The sequence below is a fragment of the Aureobasidium melanogenum genome (assembly GCF_000721775.1).
Source record: "Aureobasidium melanogenum CBS 110374 unplaced genomic scaffold scaffold_9, whole genome shotgun sequence".
Lineage (NCBI taxonomy): Eukaryota > Fungi > Ascomycota > Dothideomycetes > Dothideales > Saccotheciaceae > Aureobasidium > Aureobasidium melanogenum.
In genome coordinates, this window is record NW_024470061.1 from 434,569 (window position 1) to 453,411 (window position 18,843).

Sequence of the window (18,843 nt, forward strand, 5' to 3'; positions counted from 1 at the left end):
ATTGCCTGCATGCATCGACTTACACATTACAATGGTGACGTTCATGCCGAAGCCTGATCGTGACATCGTCATCGTCATCGTCCACCTCTCGTGAACACTGGAAACAAAAAGACCCCATGAGCCTTTCAGCTCTGGTATTCCTCCTGAGTGGCTCCTCCTCCTCCTCCTCCTCGTCCTCCTTGTCCCATCCGAGCGGAAAACATCCCTTGCGCTCTTCAGCCGCTACTTTCCTGAAGAGCTGTGCCATCATCTTGTGTGCCAAAGCATAATTTCTGAGGCCAGACCACTGATCTAGAGGAGTCCATGGTTCCCCCTCTTTTTCCGGGTTCTTGTGTTTAGCCTTACACTCAAGGTGTTCAAATTCAACTTGATGGTTTGAAAGTTCGAGACCAAGTCGACAGGTATCGGCAAACCCTACATAGTCTTCTGCATTCATAAAGCTGAGGATTCTGTAGATGATTTCACGCGGAAGCTTGGTGAAGAGGTCTGGTTGCTGGTGTGTGAGCATCAACGGCGGCGAATCGAGATCGACATTAGAATCGTAATCGTCCCAAACACCTAACATGCAGGGTCTTTCCCGTTCCCATTCAGACTGTCTATAGAACTCAGGTATGGTAGCATAATTTCTTCGATCAGGGTCCCGCTCCAGATACGACATTGGTCCCTTTGATGGATCATCATTGATATGATATTTTTTGGTTGAGAGTTCAGGAAACTCTGATATAACCTGGTTGTTCGAAAGTTCGAGTGCAAGGGGCGATACTTCAGCAAAGTCTATGTAATCCTCTGGGTCCATGAAGCTTAGGATTCGATATATGATCTCCGGCGGAAGCTTGGTGAGAAACTTCGGTTGTATTGACGTTTGGTATGCGTAACGATCTTCCAATGTAAGGGCGAAGATATCATCTAGCCTGAGGCCTGCGAATATGTTCTCCAGTGGGGTGTTGGGTCCGTCATTTCTTATCCAGGGATAGTAATTGCGTACGGCATTCCGGGTGTTGCCTTCCGGGACTGTATCCAAGGCCTTTCGAAGGCCAACGCAGTAGCTGGACAGGGGATACCCATGTGAGGTTGTTGTGAGATTTGATCTGGGGTCCATCATCATCTTGCTTGATTGTCTTCAGCTTATTCCCTTCGATGGTAAGTATTAGCTAGACAGACATCTCAAGATCTGTATCAAGTGCGACAGGAATAGGTGCCTGGAGTTCGCTCTTGGCATCTGCTGACTCATTTAGCATGCCTAATCTTAATTAATCTAGTATTCGATCCTTCGCCGCTTGGTGTTTTTGCTCGTGCGTTCAAGATGCGCGGCGTGTCGAAAATGTTGAAAGAATGACATGTTTCTTGATACGCACATACTGAGTAGAAGGGAAGAGCGAGGCGTGGAGAAAATTGCCAGGAGAAAGCCGGAGAAAAGAACAAGAGGCAATAGAGGGACGAAAGATAGGCAATAGAAAGTAAGAGCTTGCCAGAAGGGCATTGATTTCTGGTCAGAGTGATGGGTGTTGTGTGTTATGAGAGCAAAGGGTAGAACGGTCTATCTTCAATGGGAATGTGTTTTGTGCATAGAATCATGTCCGCAAGTCCTCGTTACCGCGAAGTACGGAAGAAAACGCTCAGTCGAACGAGCAAAGAAAGCCTCTTGAAAACGCCGTTGACTCCGCCGCCGTGATAGAACCCTTTTGTAAACCGAAAGCAAGAAACCACAGAAAAGAAGGCCGTTTTGACCAACCTATCGATCCTCTAGTCGACGGGAGCGTGCTTGAAGAGGAACGAAACAGACTCGCCGTTGTGGGTACGGCGGCAAGCTTCGGCCAGCTACGGTGCAGATTGTCAGTAAAATGTATAGTTGTCTGGTAGCTCCTCGGTGAAACTCACAGTGGGAGAGATGTCAATGGTCTCAATGCGGTCGCACAGAGCCTTCTTCTCCTCGTGGGGGACAGTATTGGTGACAACGAGCTTGGTCAACTTGGACTTGTTGAGCTGTTCAATAGCGTTGCCAGACAGAATACCGTGGGTGACAATGGCAATAGCACTGCTGGCACCGTGGTCGATGACGACCTCAGCGGCCTTGCAGAGGGTGCCGCAAGTGTCAGCCATGTCGTCGACGATGATGGCAACCTTGCCGCGAACATCACCGACCAAAACCATACGGGAGACCTCATTAGGACGAGCGCGCTCCTTGTGGATGAGGGCAAAGCCAAGGTCGAGGCCGTCGGCGATTGAAGTGGCTCTCTTGGCACCGCCAGCGTCGGGGGAGACGATGACACAGTCCTGAACCTTCAGGTTGTCACGAATCCAACGAAGGGTGCTGGGTTCGGCGTAGAGGTTGTCGACGGGAACGTTGAAGAATCCCTGGATCTGCGAAGCGTGGAGGTCCATGGTGATGACGTGGTTGCAGCCAGCAGTTTGAAGCATGTTAGCCATCAAACGGGCGGTAATGGGGGCACGCGATTTGTCCTTCTTGTCCTGGCGAGCGTAGGGGAAGTTGGGAAGGACGGCGGTGATGCGACGGGCAGAAGCGGTCTTGCAAGCGTTAATCATAATGAGCAGCTCCATGACTCCGTCGTTGATGTCGCCGGGGGCAGTTGATTGCAGCACGAAGACTGGGCGCAGCAGTCAGCTTTGTGCACCTTCTTCTCGTTGGGCTCTGAGCGTCTCGAATGTGTCATACCATCTTCGTCACGAACCGACTCTCCGATGCTGATGCTCGACTCGTTGTTGGAGTACTGGAGGACCATGATCTTGGCCAGCTCGATTCCCAGACTGTTGCACGCATTTTGTCAGTCCTTTGCGCATCGTGTCGGGCCATGTGCATGCGGTGAAGGATGATCAAAAGTTTTTTGTTTGCGCGCGCGCGGGGTGAACATGTTCAAAGCAGACAGAACAAGGAAGGACCTACCGGCTAGCGACCAGCTCAGCCAGCTGAGGGTGGCTGCTGCCAGTCAGGAGCTTTATCGAGTTGGTACTCATGATCTAGATGGTGTCAACTTTGTTGCTTTTGGAAGGCGCAATGAGCTCTCTGCCAACCGAACCTACGAGTGGAGGACGAGGAAGCGACATCGCGGAGTTAGGGCTGCGTTATGCGCGGGATGCGAAGTTTAGCCGAGTACCGAAGGCGGTGATGAGATGGCAGAAAATGTGCGGAAGATGCGTGCTTCAGTAGCCTGTTGTATGCTTGGCGTTCGCTCCGTTTGACATCCAATGTTCTCACCACAGTGCCAAGGCCATTCCCTCCTGCTCCATGTCTCGCTCTGCACATTGACTAGAATAAACGGCTTCTCTGATCTTCTAACAATCCCTGTCTTAGAACGTAGGAGCAACTGTCAAAGTCAAGTGTATCATTGTTCCCAACATGTCTATCTATACCATGCATCTGTATCGTACAATCTCACCCAAATCCTCCTTATGCTATCTTACACAATTACCCTGCGAACTTTTTGTTTTGAAACAGAGAGTATCTATCGGCTCGGCTCATCAGGTCTGACTCTAGCACCAGTTTCGTCGATGGCGTTACTGGAGCCCAGACCAAAGCCATAGCCAGGCTTCTTCGTGCGAGCTCTTTTCTCGCCGTATTGTTCGTCGAACTTGCGAATGGCACTTAGCGTTGCCATATCCTCAGATACCGACGCTGAGATCTCCTGTAGAGCCTTCTCAAAGTGTGAAGGTGCGAGCGTACGACGTTCTGGTAACTTGAACTCTGTGTCACCCTTGGCGCGAGCAGCTTCCAGAGCGTTGTTCTCATCGCGCACCGCGGCAAGCGCGGCAGCCACACACAAGTTCTTAAGATCTGAACCAGAGTAGAGAGGTGTGTTCTTGGCCAGGTCGGATAGTGAGACAGCTGGGTCAAGGGTCTCACCCTTCAAGTGGATGTTGAGAATACCTTCACGATCTTTGGCGAGGGGAAGGTCAACCAACAAGCGACGAGGCAGGCGACGCAGTACAGCATCATCTAGATCGAAGGGGCGGTTGGTGGCTACCATCATGAATACGCTATGGTCATCCATGCCATCCCATCCACGAAGGAATTGGTTAATAATTTCGCGGTGTGTGGTGCGATTGTTGGCACCACCACGAGAGCCGAAGAGAGCATCAGCCTCGTCAATGAAGACTACACAAGGTGATAACTTCTTGGCGAGCGAAAAGACTGCGTTGACCATCTTCTCGCCCTCGCCAACATATTTTTCATAGACTTGTGCACCGCTGACCTCAAGCACAGTGGCAGATGACTCCTTAGCAACAGCTTTAGCGAGCAGAGTCTTACCGGTACCTGGAGGCCCGTACAGAAGAAGACCAGGTAGGCGATCAGCCGCGAGCACACCGTAGCTGAAAGCTTCCGGGCGAAGCAATGTTAGTGAAGTCAAAGTCTTGAGTGAATCGATGGTATTCGGGTCAGCATGCACATCGTTGAATGTGGTTCGCAGATTTGCAGGGTCGACGACACCTGACAAGAGGCGTGTCTCATGCTTCGAGCACGACTTTTTCAGCTTCTCCATATCCAATTTGGGAGAGGTGGAGTCATTGGAGCTATCAGATTCATCTCGAGATTCTCCGCGCTCACGAGCTTGAGGAATCATAGTGTTGAACGAGATGTTACCGGGCGGAGGTTTCAGCGCATTGTCAACAGTGTTGACCAGCATGGCGGCAAGCGCGATGTGTGAGGTTTCCAGAGAAGGGCTGGTGGTGTAAAGTGACCGCAAGCTGTCTGCGCAGAGGACAATCCTTTGGATCTCGTCTTGAGGTAAAGTCCTGTCTCCTAATTTAGAGGTGCCTGGGATGTTAAGGTGTGCGCGGGTATGTCCCGAGAAGAAATTGTCAGAGGTTGGTAAGCCTAGATGACGAACCATGGTGTGAATATGGCGCATGTTGATCTCAAACACTCTCTGAAGAGCAGGTTCAGCCACACTGCGCTCTAGCTCTTGTTGAGTTTGAGACGCGAACATCAACTGGCTTGCGATATTTTGGGTTGGAGATGATGCTGAAGGGTATCTCAAGTATCGGAAATAAAGCTCGTCGTCATCCTGGCCAGGAGGCGGAGGAGCTTGGCTGGAGTTTGCTGTAGTACCAACGATGACAATTTGTTCACCATCCTTCCTTCGACGCTGCACAGCACTGACTAGGAGGTTGATAATAGTTTCTCCCTGAGGCGCATTTCGTATGTGATCCATATCACGGACATGGACGATGGTTCGTTGCTGTGGCTGACTGGACTGTGATGGAGCGGAGTCTTTCTTGAAGCTCCAATCCATCTTGTGTGCCTGTGTAGCGGAATCGATACGCTTTGCAAGGAAGTCGGTCAAGAAACGTTCAAGGCCGTCTTTTGTGGGTGGGGAGGAGGTGATCGTGTCTGGCTTGGAAGGGATGGCTTCGTAGAAGAAATCACGAGCTGCGTTCTCAGTAGACGAGTTTTTCCTAATTTGAACGCTGTCCAAGACAGTATCGAGAAGGTTGGATAGTTTCAGCTCGGCCCATGGACTGATGTCCGCGGCACGAGAGCGGGCCTCTTCTGAAGATTGGGTGTTACTTTTTGGCAGATCAGCCATAGCAAGGACAGCGGCTCCATGCTTTTGAGCTTTGGCGAGCACGCTCGGATTGTCCCTGAGAAAATCAACGAGATCGCCAATATGGCCGCCCATCATAGGGGAACTGCCCATGTCAAAATCGGGCATGTCATGAGCGTGTTCAGATTCACCATCATCGTGGCTGTCGTCTCTGGGCGGTTCGCCAATAATGTTGATCTGAATGTCAGGCTTCTTGGTAGCGAGACCTTTGAAAGTGTCGTAAGCTAAAGACGAGATTGAGCCAGGTGCAAGATCTCCTCTCTCGACATAGTCCTGTGACAGCTCTGCAATATCGTTTGCATCGAGATGAATCACGTCAGCTTGGACGAGACCAGCGATCTGCTGTACGTAAACATCAAGCTCCTTATGAACAGAATCTTTGGTATTCAAATCGATGTTTGATTTAGTGTAACGAGCGGCCGAAGGGCCTGTTTGAGAGAAGGCGGCATGAAGAAGGAGTTGCAGTTGGAGCGAGAGTAGGGTACGTGGATCCGCAGTTTGAAGAGGAGAAGGAGCAGAGAGGTGATTTGAGACAGCACGAGCAACATCGTCTTGTACAGCATCCTCCTCTTGGGACGGGGAGATGGACTCCTTGTTCTCTTCTTGTTTAGATTGTTCCGAGGACGTAAAGACATCGTCCAACTGGTCGGAGGGGTTGGCGGTGAACGGGAGGGTCAGAACAGTGTGGCCCGAGTCGCGATCCACCAGAGTCCAGCAGCGAGATTCCTTGTTGGAAGTAGCGTCTTCGGACGGAGCATGGAGGCGGACATTGTACCGCAAGAACCAGTCCGGAACAGTAAATGGAGTGACTTCCTTGGGACGACGTTGAGCTAGTCTGCCACGACGTGTGGAGGGTGCGGGTTTGGTTGCAGTTTCCGGGAGTGCATTTTCGAGATTGGCGGTTTCCTGATTGGGATTTGGATGGGCGTCAAGTTGACGAGTGAAGGAGTGGAAGGCACGACGACGCTGAAAGGGCAAGCGCTGACCTCGCAGTGAGAGGCGAGTGAGTTGCTTGCGCCATACGTGAGTGCGCATAATTCGTTGATAAGAAAGTGAAGATCCAGAGAAGAAGGCGAGTGACTGCCACTTGAAACATGTGAATGCGCCTTCTTGGCTGACGCTCCGCAAAGTGTTTGCTGCTTGGCCAAACACGCCCTTGCACGCGCTCATTCAACCCAGCCATCTACCTTTACTCTCCATCACTACCCCCACCAGCCTCTCCGCCTCTCTTTGGACTCGATCGCCGACTTCAACATGGACTACGACTACCGGGGGATGGATGCCGATGACTCGGGTCCACGCATTAACATCAGCGAAACTACGCCCATCTCGACCAAGTTCGTCCTGAGCAACACAACCTTGTCGCTGGCCAACAGCATTCGTCGCACTATGCACGCTGAAGTTCCTACCCTCGCTATCGATCTTGTCGAAGTCGAATCAAACACGTCTGTCTTGGCCGATGAGTTCCTCGCTCATCGCTTGGGTCTCATTCCGCTGTCGGCCAAGAACATTGATGATCTCTTATACACTCGCGATTGCGACTGCGACCAGTACTGCGAAAACTGCGCCGTAGTTCTGCGCCTTAGCGCTGTCAACCGTAATTCGGACGAGACTGTCAAGGTCTTTGCCAAGGACCTCTATATCGATGCATCTTTCAGCCAGTACCGCCCTAATGTTGACACCGATGGCCCCCAGCGCGGTGCCCCTGTCATCATGGATCCCGACGGCAACGGTCCTCTGATCTGCAAGCTGCGCCGCAATCAAGAACTCAAGCTACGCTGTATCGCAAAGAAGGGAATCGCCAAAGAACACGCAAAGTGGATGCCAACAGCAGCCATCGCATTCGAGTACGATCCACACAACGCCCTGCGCCACGCCGACTTGTGGTATGAGAGTGACAAGTTGGAGGAGTGGCCACCAAGCAAGAACGCTGAGTGGGAGGAACCGCCGCAGGAGGGCGATGTCTTTGACTATGATAAGGAGCCTGATCGTTTCTACGTCAATATTGAGGGAACTGGTGTCATGCCCCCGGATACTATCTTCCACACTGCGATCAAGGTCCTCCAACAAAAACTCGCCACAGTCATCCAGGAGCTATCTCCCAACCTTCAGCAAGCACACCAACAAGATCTTGCCCAACCACCACAAAGTCCGGACATGATGGATATGACTGGTGCTGCCACAGCATACAACAACACAACTGCTTACGGCGCTGGCTCAGTCTACGGAGGTGGTTTCGGCGGCGGCAATACCAGTGCTTGGGGTGGTGGTGCTGGAAATGCTGTGCCCGGCGGTACTACACCTTATGGCGCAACACCTTATGGTCAAAATGGCTGGTAGAAATGAAGGCTTCCATCTTGCAATTTTTCTTGCAACATCACAAAAGTCCAGCGGGGATATATTTCACCGGTTTGGCGGGCGTTTAGGAGCAGGCGAAACAAAGGGAGGAGGTTTTTTGAGCCCTTCAACGGGCTATGCATTTTTATTACCCGGGAGATGATACATTGAAAAATCGAGCGCAAACTTGCATGCAACGAGGGGTTTCTTTGAAGCAACGACCATTGGCGTTCTAGTCGAAGCCAACCAGGATCAGCAAATAGAAAGACAACACAAACAAGCAGATGAAGCACAATCCTTTCTACCCGTGTATCGAAGTCTGTAACCTCCACCGTACTCCGACTGAAAGTAAGAGCAAACTGCAGACTATAAAAAGGCACAACTGTTTTTGAGAAGCAGAGGCATGTTCACGGAAAGTACCAACTTGCTACCTCTCAATGGATACCGTCTTGTTTCCTATTACTATTATGCATTTTTATAGCTATAGTCAGATACTTCAGTACACGGGGAGGTTCGAAGTTCGCTAATTATTCCATTCATGTGTCACATGCGCAATCATACATCTCATGCACCTGCAGATACCGGCGCTCTAACCTTTGTCATGTGATGACTGTCTGATGCAAATCTTCTGTCACGCATTGAGAAGCAATTCGTCAAACATGGAAAGAGCTCTCAACGAGAGATCAAAACGAATTTGGAAAGTGCAAGATAAGAGAGGGAAAAAAGGAAGGAAGATTCACAGTCGAAAAAAATGTTGAAATGAACAGCAGCATCCATTTATAAGTATATGAAAAATCCAGAAAACAAAACCAACCCTTTAAAAGACCCATATGAATGCCAACCAAAGGCTAATTAAGCAACACCACCAAGATGTATGTATAAGAGAAGTAGAAGAGATATACGAAAATGTGTTTTTGTTGCCTTTCTTAGAAGAAAATGTCAACGGCTAGGCAAGATGCTTAGAGGACGAGGGCGGCAGCACCGAAAACGGCGGCCAAGGCACCGGCAGCCTTGACGTTGGAGGCAGCGCCAGTGTAGATGGCCATCTGGGAGCTGGTAGGGGTGTAGACGGCCATGATCGAGCTGCTGGAAGCAGGGGCGGAGGTCATGGCAGGGCAGTTGCCGTTGCAGACAGTGACGGTCTGGGTGTTAGCACCGTTGCCGTTGTTCATGTTGGCAGTGGGGTGAGCGCAGGCAGGGCAAACAGTAGTAGTAAGAGCAGTGCCAGTGGCGGACTTCGGGGTTATTAGCTTTTGTATCCAATGTCTTGATGGCTTAACTTACAGGGCAGGCGTAAACAGTGGTTGCAACAGGGACAACGTTGTTTCCAGACTGAGAGAAGACAGTTGCGGTAGAAGCGGCGTAGGGGCAGTCGGTGCAAGCAACAGGAGCAGCAGGGATGACTGTGGCAGTGGGGCAGATGTACTCTGTGCTCGAGACGGCAACAACCTGGGTGACCACGGCTCCTTCACCGTTTCTCAGAGGGCAGTTGGTGACGGTAGGGGCACAGCTCTGGATAGTGACAACGTTGGTGGAGTAGATGGTCGAGGTAGCAACACCACCAGCAGAGATGGTGACCTCGCCATTGCCAGCAGATCCATCGCCGTTTCCGCTGGCGACGCGCTGAGCGAACTGGGTGCCCTGCTGAGTGTAGGCAGCCTGGACATCGCTGAAGAGAGTGCAAGTGCGAGCATTGGTGTCGAAAGCGGTACTGAGATCTTGGTTAGTGGAGTTCCATCATAAATTTGATCGAAAATGGCTTACCCGACACAAGTGCTGGTGGCATCACACAAGTTCATGCAGTCGTCAAGGCTGGAGGGAACAGCACGTCTGGTGAGGTTGGCCTGGATGTCAATAATGACACCGAAATGGTTGCTAAATCGATCAGTTTTGAAGCTATTGTTGCTGATATTGGGCATTCTTACGTGTCACACTGGATCTGGAAAGTGAAACCAGAGTTGTCGATGTAGAGGTCGAGGTCGAGACCAGGGCAGAACTTGCCGTCAATGGGGGCAATGGAAGAACCAGTGCCGGTGCTCATGGGGCGCATAGAGCTGGAGCTGGGACGGCCAGATCCAGTAGGGCCAGCAGAAGCAGTTCCGTTGGCAAAGTTGTACTGGGGAATGGCAGAGGCCATGCCAGAGAAGGCCAAGATGGCGGCGGCGGAGATGGCAGTGAAGGAAGGCATTTTGATTTTTTGGTATTGGTGGTGGTGGATTAGTTGATTGGTGGTCGGGTTGGTATTAGTAAAGAGTGTTGTAAAGAGTGGACGGCTGAGCCAAAGACTGGAAGATGCTGCTGAAGAAGCTGTTGCTGTTGCTGGATGATGAGACTACAAGCAGAGATGGACAATGGTATATATATGCCTTTCTATCAGGTTGAAGCCTTTCATTGACTCGTTGTTTGGTTAATTCGCCTCTTTGGAGCGTTACACCTGTCGTGCGGATCTCAATCTCCATTGTTACTCCTCCTGCATGACGGACACGAGAGGTGGATTAGCGATATGATTTTGCGTCAGAATCGTTGTCGTTGAGTTGGAGATAAGATTACTTGCTAACACAAAATAGCAAAAGCCGGTGACAAGACAACGAGACCGCTCGAAGGGGGCGGCTCGACCAAGCAAGCTTGACAGCAGACGTTTCGAACGGCCAATTGCCATCATGCGTGTTCGCTGCAGGCACGCATGCGTATCGAAGATGGTGGAGATAGCATGCAAAGGAAGAAAGAAACAATCTAGCCCCTCACGTGCTGCAGATCAACATCGCCAAGTAGATCAATTAGAGGTCCAGAATGCCTACAACCAAGTTTGCTATCCTGAATGGAGGACCGGTGACAGCTGTTGCAAGTCCTTGGGGAAGCCGTTGTGTGTTATGGGGGAAACTCACGGGAGGCGAAATCAAAACACACTCTATCACTACGACATGGTTGAGATTAGAGTATAGGCAGGATCCGAATTAACATGGCTTCGATAAAGCAACGTCTTGATAGTCTAATTACAGTGAGCCAATTGGTATGCTGTGGCCGAATGCCAGTTGCGTGTTGAAAGCTCAGAAAGCAGCAGCGGTTGTCTCCCCTATGTGCACGGTCTTCGCGAAGGATGCAAGCCTGGCTAAGGGGAGGGACAAGGGGTCCATAGCAACATGCCGCGTCGATCGATCGGACAACTCAATTGACTTGTAGGCAAAACAATTGCGATGCAAACGAGACTGTCGAAAGTCCCCAGCGATTTGGCGAAGGAGAGGACTCAAGCAATCACGGTCGGCAAGGATGAGCTGAGGTCGGCGTCGGGGACTGATCGGGTGCGGGCGCGTGAGTTGCGAGAGCGCACGGTTTGCGGCAAACTCTGAAGCTCGACGACGTCCGTCCTTGGCTTCCGCAAAGGACGGCCGCACCAATCGCCAATCAGAACACATTCTTCATGCATACTATTCTCTTGTCCTTCATATCGTGACTGCTGCGATTACATAGACCGTGTATAACCGACCATGGATTACTTTGACTTCGAGTCAGCCATGCGACGACCAGACCAGCATCCGGTCAATTCGGCGAATCAGTTGGTCTTTCTCTTCCTGTTACGAGAGAATTTGCACTGATGCGAAACCAGTCAATCGGGACTGCCATCAGAGGAACATCATAATCAGTCAAATCCACCACAAGTTCAGCCCCAATATGGCACAACTTATCCATGGACATCCGAAAATCAGGCACCGCTCAGCGAGCCTTTGACGGGTGTGGGATTGTGGGACAGTTCCTTGGAAGCCACATCTAACCCATATTTCCCTAATGCCATGGACATGTCAGCTTTCCGTCCATCAGCCATGCAAGACTACCAGGGGTCATATATGAATTCGCCGGCGGTCACTCCAGGGCTTGCTTACGAGCAACCATTGTCCGCAGGACCAACATCACCTTACCAAGATCAATCAGCCAATGCTGCAATGACTGCAAATAGTCAGGAGATGCAGGACTGGTTCGCACAGTCAGTAAGACGTGACAGCAGATCTAGAAAAGGCTTCCCTCGCCGGAGGTCATTGTACTCAAGAAACTCGGGCGTACCAATTTCAATCCCTAAACAGCAACACACCGATTGGTCAGCCTTGAACCCATTACAACGCTGGCAAAATAGCCCACCTGAGAACGAACCAGCATCATTATCTGCTATCAACCACGCAGTAGCTTCGACCGATCTCGATCGCCATCTCACTGTGAGCTCTGCAAACAGTAGTAGAGTCAGCACACCAGGCATCGAAACTCAAGGCTTTGGCTACGCCGCCCGTCGAACATCAAGGCCTGCTTCGATAAGCAGTCTCGAAAGTGGTACCTCAAATGGCTCGATGGACTCTATATTATCAGGTCGATCGGGTAACTCTCGTATTTCTACAAGCTCGAATCATCGTAACAATGCTCGTGGTAAAGTCACCAAATCTCGAGCACGACCAGGAACTGGTAATGATGACCGGCCTTTTCAATGCACGTTCTGCTGTGACACATTCAAGAACAAGTTTGATTGGTGTCGTCATGAGAAATCATTACACCTGAATCCTGAGCAATGGGTTTGCACCCCTGATGGCGAGACAGTCACTTGCCCATCATCAGGCGGTGTTCTTTGCGCTTATTGCTTAATTCCTCAACCAAGCAAAGAACACTTAGAAAGCCACAATTCTACTGCTTGTGCATACAAGAGTATAGAGTCAAGAAGCTTCAAGCGAAAGGATCATCTCATACAACATCTCAGGTTGGTTCACAAGGTTGATACCATTCCAACGATTGGAGAATGGAAGCCTCCGGAGCTCCCCATTAAATCTCGCTGTGGATTCTGCAGCACCGAGTTGAGCGAGTGGAAAGCCCGAGCTGATCACCTGAGCAAGCATTTCCGAGAAGGAAAGAAGATGGTGGATTGGAGAGGGACTCATGGCTTCGAACCACACGTCGCTCAACAAGTTACAAACTCGATGCCTCCTTTTCTAATTGGCTCCGAGTCAAAGACGCCGGTTCCATTCTCTGCAACTAAGCCTGGACATTCGGAACTTCTTGCGCAAATTTCCTCAAGAGCTGCACTGAGAGATGCAGCAAACAATGGCAACAACATCGTGGCAGATCCATCACCTTCGCCTGACAATCGTCCAGTCGAGAACAACCAGCAATTCAAGACAGCTTGGGAGATCCTGACCTTTCATCTTGGTCGTTTTGCTCAGGAGAAAATGAAGGCTGGCATCGTGCCTACAGATGAGATGTTTCAGCAAGAATCTCGCCGGCTGTGGTTTGACAGCGACGATCCTTGGAACCAGACGTTCGCTGACGACACGCAATGGATGGAAATTTTCCGACAAGAACATGGTCTCAATGGTAGCGGCAATACTCCTGACACTACTTGAAGTCATAAATTCTGGTAGAATCGTTCTGTTCTGTTCTTGAGGCATTTCGAAATTCACACATCAGATTTGCTTCGCACCGTCAACTCCGACGCTACTGGTTGATGACTGATAGACCCCGTTGTATCCCTCCACCTCTCGCTCCATCTGCTCCAAAACAAGCTGTGCCAATTTTGCATCCTTATACAGAACAAGCCCACAAGGGTTCTTGACCTCTAAAAGTGCACCCATCGCACCTTCATACCCAGCATCCACAACGCCAGCCTGTAGACCTACACCACTCCTCCATAAGCTCGATCGAGGAAACACGCTGCCCATGCAATTTCTCGGTATCTTGACAGTCTCGTTGAAATCGACCAGATATGCTCCAGCTTGTAGGGTGACAGTATTTGTTTTGGGGCAAAAGGGAATGATGGATGTTCTGGCAGCTTGACGGTGTGTGTTGTCAAAGTCGATTGTGGCTGGAGAGGTCCATCTGGATATACAGCGAAGAGTGAGGTCTACGCCACAAGGTTGTTGTTGGTGGGATGCATTGAGGAGGTTTCGCACAATTTGGCGACTGACGATATCAACGCCGCCGATGATCATTGTGGTCTGGAATTGTTGTTGGTTGCGAGAGGTCGTAGTATGTGAAGCATGGTAACAGCTGGTGATATATATATGCAGCATCTGTGCAAACTTGGCCCTCACTTTATGCCAGCACAAACTCAAGTCTGTGCACAACGAAGCCTCGGATTTTCTTCTTGTCTTTGACATCGAAAAAAATTATCAATCTAGATTGCTCAGATCAACAAAAATGATCACGCCAGGGGTCGAACCTGGAATCTCTTGATTCGTAGTCAAGCGCCTTGCCATTGGGCCACGCAACCAGCTATATTAGTTGCGATTGCAAACCAGAATATGAAGCGTTTTTCGGGCCCCGTGAGAAACTGAATGACTTGTCAGCTAGTTTGAAAGCTCTTCATGTGTCATAAAGACCATATACAAACAGATCATGGTCCGAAAAAGTCCCACGCTGCTTTCATAAAGTGTTCTGTTCAAGTGCCGCAACGTTCTAACCGATGTGAATACAATTGTGTAAGCCGAAAGAACAACAAGATCTGAGCCGTAAACAAGGTCCGATGCTAACACTGACACTATTGATTGATACTGAGCATGAAAATTGAACATTCTTGCTAGTATGAGACTGCTTTTGATGGAAGTGCTTGTTGCTGTGGTCAAAATTTCATGAGCTAGTGTTGGCAAGGGCGACCCTGTCAAGATTGGCACTTTACGCGCCTTCGCGCAAAGTCGCGTCATCTCGAAATCGACAGCTCGCAGCCATCCACGCCGGACACACACTGCATCAACCACACCTACCATGGCTCTTCTCGTAGACAAACATCGCCCGCGCTCTCTGGAAACATTGACGTACCACCATGATCTGTCTGAACGCCTACGATCACTGGTAATCCGCGCCCTACTCACAGTGCTGCCCAAATAGAACTGACGTCTTCACAGGCGCAAAGCGGAGACTTCCCCCATCTTCTGATCTATGGACCTTCAGGAGCCGGCAAAAAGACAAGAATCACAGCCACTCTTCGCGCACTCTATGGTCCTGGTGTGGAAAAGATAAAGATCGACAGTCGAGTCTTCCAGACAACGAGCAACCGCAAGCTCGAGTTCAACATCGTCTCATCCAACTACCATCTCGAGATAACACCTAGCGATGTGGGCAACTATGACCGTGTTGTCGTACAAGACCTTCTCAAGGAGGTTGCTCAGACGCAGCAAGTCGATGTGGCAGCCAAGCAGCGCTTCAAGGTTGTCGTCATCAACGAGGCCGACCATCTCACCAGAGACGCTCAAGCTGCCCTGAGAAGAACAATGGAGAAATACAGTCCCAATCTGCGCTTGATCCTTCTGGCCAACAGTACGAGCAATATCATTGCTCCTATTCGAAGTCGTACCTTGCTCGTCAGAGTCGCTGCACCCACCGAAGACGAGATCTGCACAGTCCTGGCCCAGGTCGGAAAGAAGGAGGGTTACACACGTTGTGAGGGTCTCGAAAAGAGAATCGCCAAGGAGAGCTATCGCAACCTGCGTCGTGCTCTGCTCATGTTTGAGGCTGTTCATGCTCAAAAGTATCAAGCCCACTAAACATGCCACTACGCTCCATGCTGACTCTCCATAGCGACCAAGTCACCGAGAAGACGCTGATCCCACCTCCTGATTGGGAGGCTCTGATCGCCCAAGTTGCCGACGAAATTCTTGCCGAGCGCAGCCCTGCCCGCATCCTGCAAGTCAGGGCCAAGCTCTATGATCTCCTTACTCATTGCATTCCAGCTAGTACCATTCTGAAGGTAGCCTCGTCGACCATCGTTTCCGCACGTGCACATGCTGATCTCCACAGACCCTGACCTTCAAATTGATACCAAAGATTGACGACGCTCTCAAGACCGAAATCATCAAATGGTCGGCTTTCTACGAGCACCGTATCCAGATGGGCACAGTAAGCGACACCGCTACCTCTGGCATGCATCCTCATTACTGACGTGAGAAAGAAATACATCTTCCACCTGGAAGCCTTTGTTGCCAAGGTCATGCGCATCGTCGAAAGGTACGCGATCATGACAGACTTGCTATCACACTAAGATCGCTGTTGCTGACTCAATCCGTAGTCACCTCATGGGCATGGACTTCGATGACTGATTCCCGCATGTCCGATCGGAAAACACGACCTTTTTCAGCCCACTGTGGCTCTTTGACATGCAAAAAGGCCCACCTGCTCCAAGATACCCTCATACCTGACTCGACCCCGTTACAATACACATGCCAACACAAAGTTGTTTCGGCCTTTTTAGGGAGTATCGCATAGGAAGAACGCCCCGATATCGCATGACTCAAAACGAATCGCATTGCTCTTTACCAACCGAGACCTGGAGGCGGTGGTGGCTTCTGCTCGTCTGACTCTTAGAAGAAGCACAGAACATGGCTCTTAAATAGCTCGGTGTACATGTTCGTAGCAATGAAATGATGACATTAATTAACTAAGATAGGCTGCATGATGTCGGAAGTTCTTCAGGTTTCACCCCGGTTGCCGGAGACTCTACAGATGAATTTCACACAGCACCGCACACCCGGGTCGCGCGTTATTACTGAATATCTTAGTCGATCGCTGCTATCTCAAGTTTCATCGCTCCGAGACTTCAGCATCCAAAGAAGGAAGATCTGCCCATGACACGTGAGATCCCTCGCGTGTCTGCGTGAAACCGGGAAGGATTCGCACCTTATTTTTACGAAAAGCCTCAAGACAATAGGCAAGCGCCACCGAGCCTCGCAGCGCTTGCTAGAAGATGAATCCAGAGAACTCTGCCCTTATCGCGTGCATGCTCCATTGCCTTGACTTTCCGAAATTCGCAATTCAGGGCCTCGGTGACCGAGAAAGGATTTGGATGGTTTGCAGATCACCTGGGACTGTGCATACGAAGTGATGCGCCAGCGTTGAGTTGTGATTGCTGCCGACAGAAAGCACATGCGTGCGACTCATTCATGCTGCTCGGTTTCCGATTGCCGGAATAGAACAACGATGTCCGCGCTCTGGCGTCGATAATAGGGCTCGTGGCTGGTCTTTCACTTATGGACCTCTGGCTTCGGCGTTCGAGGTCTCAGACTCTCAGGAGAGACGGAAGCTTCTGTTCTGCCGTGCTTATCTCATCATCCGCAACCAATGGGACACATTGCTACCATCATCTTCTTTCAGCCGCGTGTCCCATGGCTTGCGGGAATTCATGATTGGCAGTAGAAGTTCGTAATCTCGCCTAAAGAACATGATTGGCGTTTTGCTGAGTCTTCTCGAATGGCCTTAGCAAAAACCTAATTGGCGAACAAACTGCATCCTACAGACTTCAAAGCTCCACCAACTCTGATCCACATGGCGGCTTTTTGCTGGGGGCACGGTTCTTTTTGGCATGGGTGCTATTCCGCGAGTTCCTGGGGTGAAGCTTCGGTGCATACTTGTAGGGTCTGATCCCCGAAGGATGTGCCCTGGTTCTGCTCATCTATACAACTGAGACTAAACAGAAGAATGATCTTTCTATCACTTTAGCTTCCATCTACAGGGTCCAAACTAGCATGATCTCTCCGCAAGAGTGCTCGACCTAACTCCAGGTTTTCTTAAGCATATTTACAACTGCCGCTGTCATTGTACGAGCTCGGTCCTGGAGAACGAAATTCTTACCTAACCAACACCGGAGCCCGCCGACACCCCTCATACTACTACCCAAACATGGGAGCCTTTTCTCTGGGGTTTCAACATGACTTACAAAGAGAATCATGGGCATTATACGCACTGGGTATAGTGGTTATTGCACTCCGCATGTTCGTCCCCCATATCAAATCTGCTCAGACCAATGCTTATTGTTTCGATTCAGGTATGCCAGAATCCGCAAGCTTGGTGTCCGGCATCTGGAATTCGATGACTACCTAATCCTGGTGGCTGCTATCTTCTACACGCTCCTGATTGTGACGTTGAACTTGACGGCCCAAGGCGGTGGCTCCGCACTTGCTATGCCTGGAGAAGATGTTTCCGCACTCACAAACAAAGAAGTCAAAGTCAGGGAGAAGGGAGCCAAAATTGACTTGGTTGCGGAACAAGCTATGCTCAATACCATTTGGATCTTGAAAGTATGCACTTTGAAGTTATACGGCCGTCTCACGTAAGTGCAATCGATCCCGGACCCATTGTTGATACTGACCATATGCAGAATGGGCCTGAAACAACAAATAGCGGTCAAAATTCTTGCTGTCTACACTGCAGTTGGCTATGTAGCTTGTCAACTGGCATACTTTCTCGAGTGCCGGCCATTCTCTTCGTACTGGCAGATCTCTCCTTCACCACCATTGAACTGCATGGTCCTGTACGACTATGCAATTGTTCAGGCCACCTTCAACATCTCTTCGGACATCTTCATGCTCATGATTCCTTTCCCGCTTATCATGCAAGTCTCGATTAGGTTCAAACAAAAGCTTGTCCTCTTGGTCAGTACTTTTCAGATGTACAACCGTCGACATCGCTAACATTGCAAAAGTGCGTTTTCTCGATGGGCATCTTTGTCATCATTGCAGCCACTCTCACAAAAGCCGAGTTCTTTATATCCGTCTATTCGGCGGATTACATGTTCTGGTATACAAGAGAAGCCTCAGTAGCCATCTACGTCTCGAATTTACCTTGCGTTTGGCCTCTTTTGCGCGAAGCACTACCAGCACTTAAGAGTTGGACACCGGGCTTTGTCAGCAGCTCAGCCTATATCAGACGACGTCACGCCAGCACAACAGCCCTCACAGCCCGCAGCCGCACACGCAACACACAAAAGAGCAACTTGGGACTGTCCAGAAGATCAATGGACGATTTCAACGCCATCATCGAGCCCACACGGCCAAAAGAGGCCAAGACGACGACAGATGTGCGCACGAGGGAGATATTGCCTTACTCCCATCACATACGCAGCACAAATCGGGGCAGCAGTAGTGAATCCAGCATGGACGATTTGCCTATGCATGGCATCATGACATCAACGACGATTGAGATGTCG

At 50.3% G+C, this 18,843-nt stretch overlaps 9 protein-coding genes across 9 annotated transcripts; 4 read left to right on the top strand and 5 right to left on the bottom strand.

Annotated features, from left to right (window-relative positions):
- Positions 1 to 19: 19 nt before the first annotated feature.
- M437DRAFT_84213 (uncharacterized protein) lies at positions 20 to 1,105 on the bottom strand (the record flags this gene model as incomplete). Its single annotated transcript, XM_041028065.1, has 1 exon — positions 20 to 1,105. The coding sequence occupies one exon, from the start codon at positions 1,103 to 1,105 to the stop codon at positions 20 to 22; it is 1,086 nt and encodes a 361-aa protein (XP_040880204.1).
- A 638-nt stretch (positions 1,106 to 1,743) lies between these two features.
- Positions 1,744 to 2,973, bottom strand: M437DRAFT_47557 (phosphoribosyl diphosphate synthase; the record flags this gene model as incomplete). The annotated part of the gene is made up of 4 exons (XM_041021475.1): positions 1,744 to 1,818; positions 1,879 to 2,606; positions 2,675 to 2,766; positions 2,903 to 2,973. The coding sequence occupies 4 exons, from the start codon at positions 2,971 to 2,973 to the stop codon at positions 1,744 to 1,746; spliced, it is 966 nt and encodes a 321-aa protein (XP_040880205.1).
- Positions 2,974 to 3,479: 506 nt separating this feature from the next.
- Positions 3,480 to 4,364, bottom strand: M437DRAFT_22443 (AAA-domain-containing protein; the record flags this gene model as incomplete). The annotated part of the gene is made up of 1 exon (XM_041019042.1): positions 3,480 to 4,364. A coding segment is annotated over one exon (885 nt), but the record flags the coding sequence as incomplete, so codon positions are not given.
- A 2,451-nt stretch (positions 4,365 to 6,815) lies between these two features.
- Positions 6,816 to 7,901, top strand: M437DRAFT_84216 (insert subdomain of RNA polymerase alpha subunit; the record flags this gene model as incomplete). The annotated part of the gene is made up of 1 exon (XM_041028066.1): positions 6,816 to 7,901. The coding sequence occupies one exon, from the start codon at positions 6,816 to 6,818 to the stop codon at positions 7,899 to 7,901; it is 1,086 nt and encodes a 361-aa protein (XP_040880207.1).
- A 956-nt stretch (positions 7,902 to 8,857) lies between these two features.
- Positions 8,858 to 10,086, bottom strand: M437DRAFT_84217 (uncharacterized protein; the record flags this gene model as incomplete). Its single annotated transcript, XM_041028067.1, has 4 exons — positions 8,858 to 9,133; positions 9,183 to 9,609; positions 9,663 to 9,773; positions 9,824 to 10,086. The coding sequence occupies 4 exons, from the start codon at positions 10,084 to 10,086 to the stop codon at positions 8,858 to 8,860; spliced, it is 1,077 nt and encodes a 358-aa protein (XP_040880208.1).
- A 1,795-nt stretch (positions 10,087 to 11,881) lies between these two features.
- Positions 11,882 to 13,237, top strand: M437DRAFT_9695 (uncharacterized protein; the record flags this gene model as incomplete). Its single annotated transcript, XM_041029104.1, has 1 exon — positions 11,882 to 13,237. A coding segment is annotated over one exon (1,356 nt), but the record flags the coding sequence as incomplete, so codon positions are not given.
- A 96-nt stretch (positions 13,238 to 13,333) lies between these two features.
- M437DRAFT_47779 (dUTPase-like protein) lies at positions 13,334 to 13,858 on the bottom strand (the record flags this gene model as incomplete). The annotated part of the gene is made up of 1 exon (XM_041021524.1): positions 13,334 to 13,858. One exon carries the CDS (start codon positions 13,856 to 13,858, stop codon positions 13,334 to 13,336), a length of 525 nt encoding a protein of 174 aa, XP_040880210.1.
- A 772-nt stretch (positions 13,859 to 14,630) lies between these two features.
- Positions 14,631 to 15,961, top strand: M437DRAFT_65785 (P-loop containing nucleoside triphosphate hydrolase protein; the record flags this gene model as incomplete). The annotated part of the gene is made up of 6 exons (XM_041024637.1): positions 14,631 to 14,717; positions 14,771 to 15,393; positions 15,444 to 15,612; positions 15,663 to 15,761; positions 15,814 to 15,869; positions 15,931 to 15,961. 6 exons carry the CDS (start codon positions 14,631 to 14,633, stop codon positions 15,959 to 15,961), a joined length of 1,065 nt encoding a protein of 354 aa, XP_040880211.1.
- Positions 15,962 to 17,734: 1,773 nt separating this feature from the next.
- M437DRAFT_17969 (uncharacterized protein) lies at positions 17,735 to 18,561 on the top strand (the record flags this gene model as incomplete). The annotated part of the gene is made up of 3 exons (XM_041018925.1): positions 17,735 to 17,967; positions 18,016 to 18,289; positions 18,340 to 18,561. Coding segments are annotated over 3 exons (729 nt in total), but the record flags the coding sequence as incomplete, so codon positions are not given.
- Positions 18,562 to 18,843: the final 282 nt, after the last annotated feature.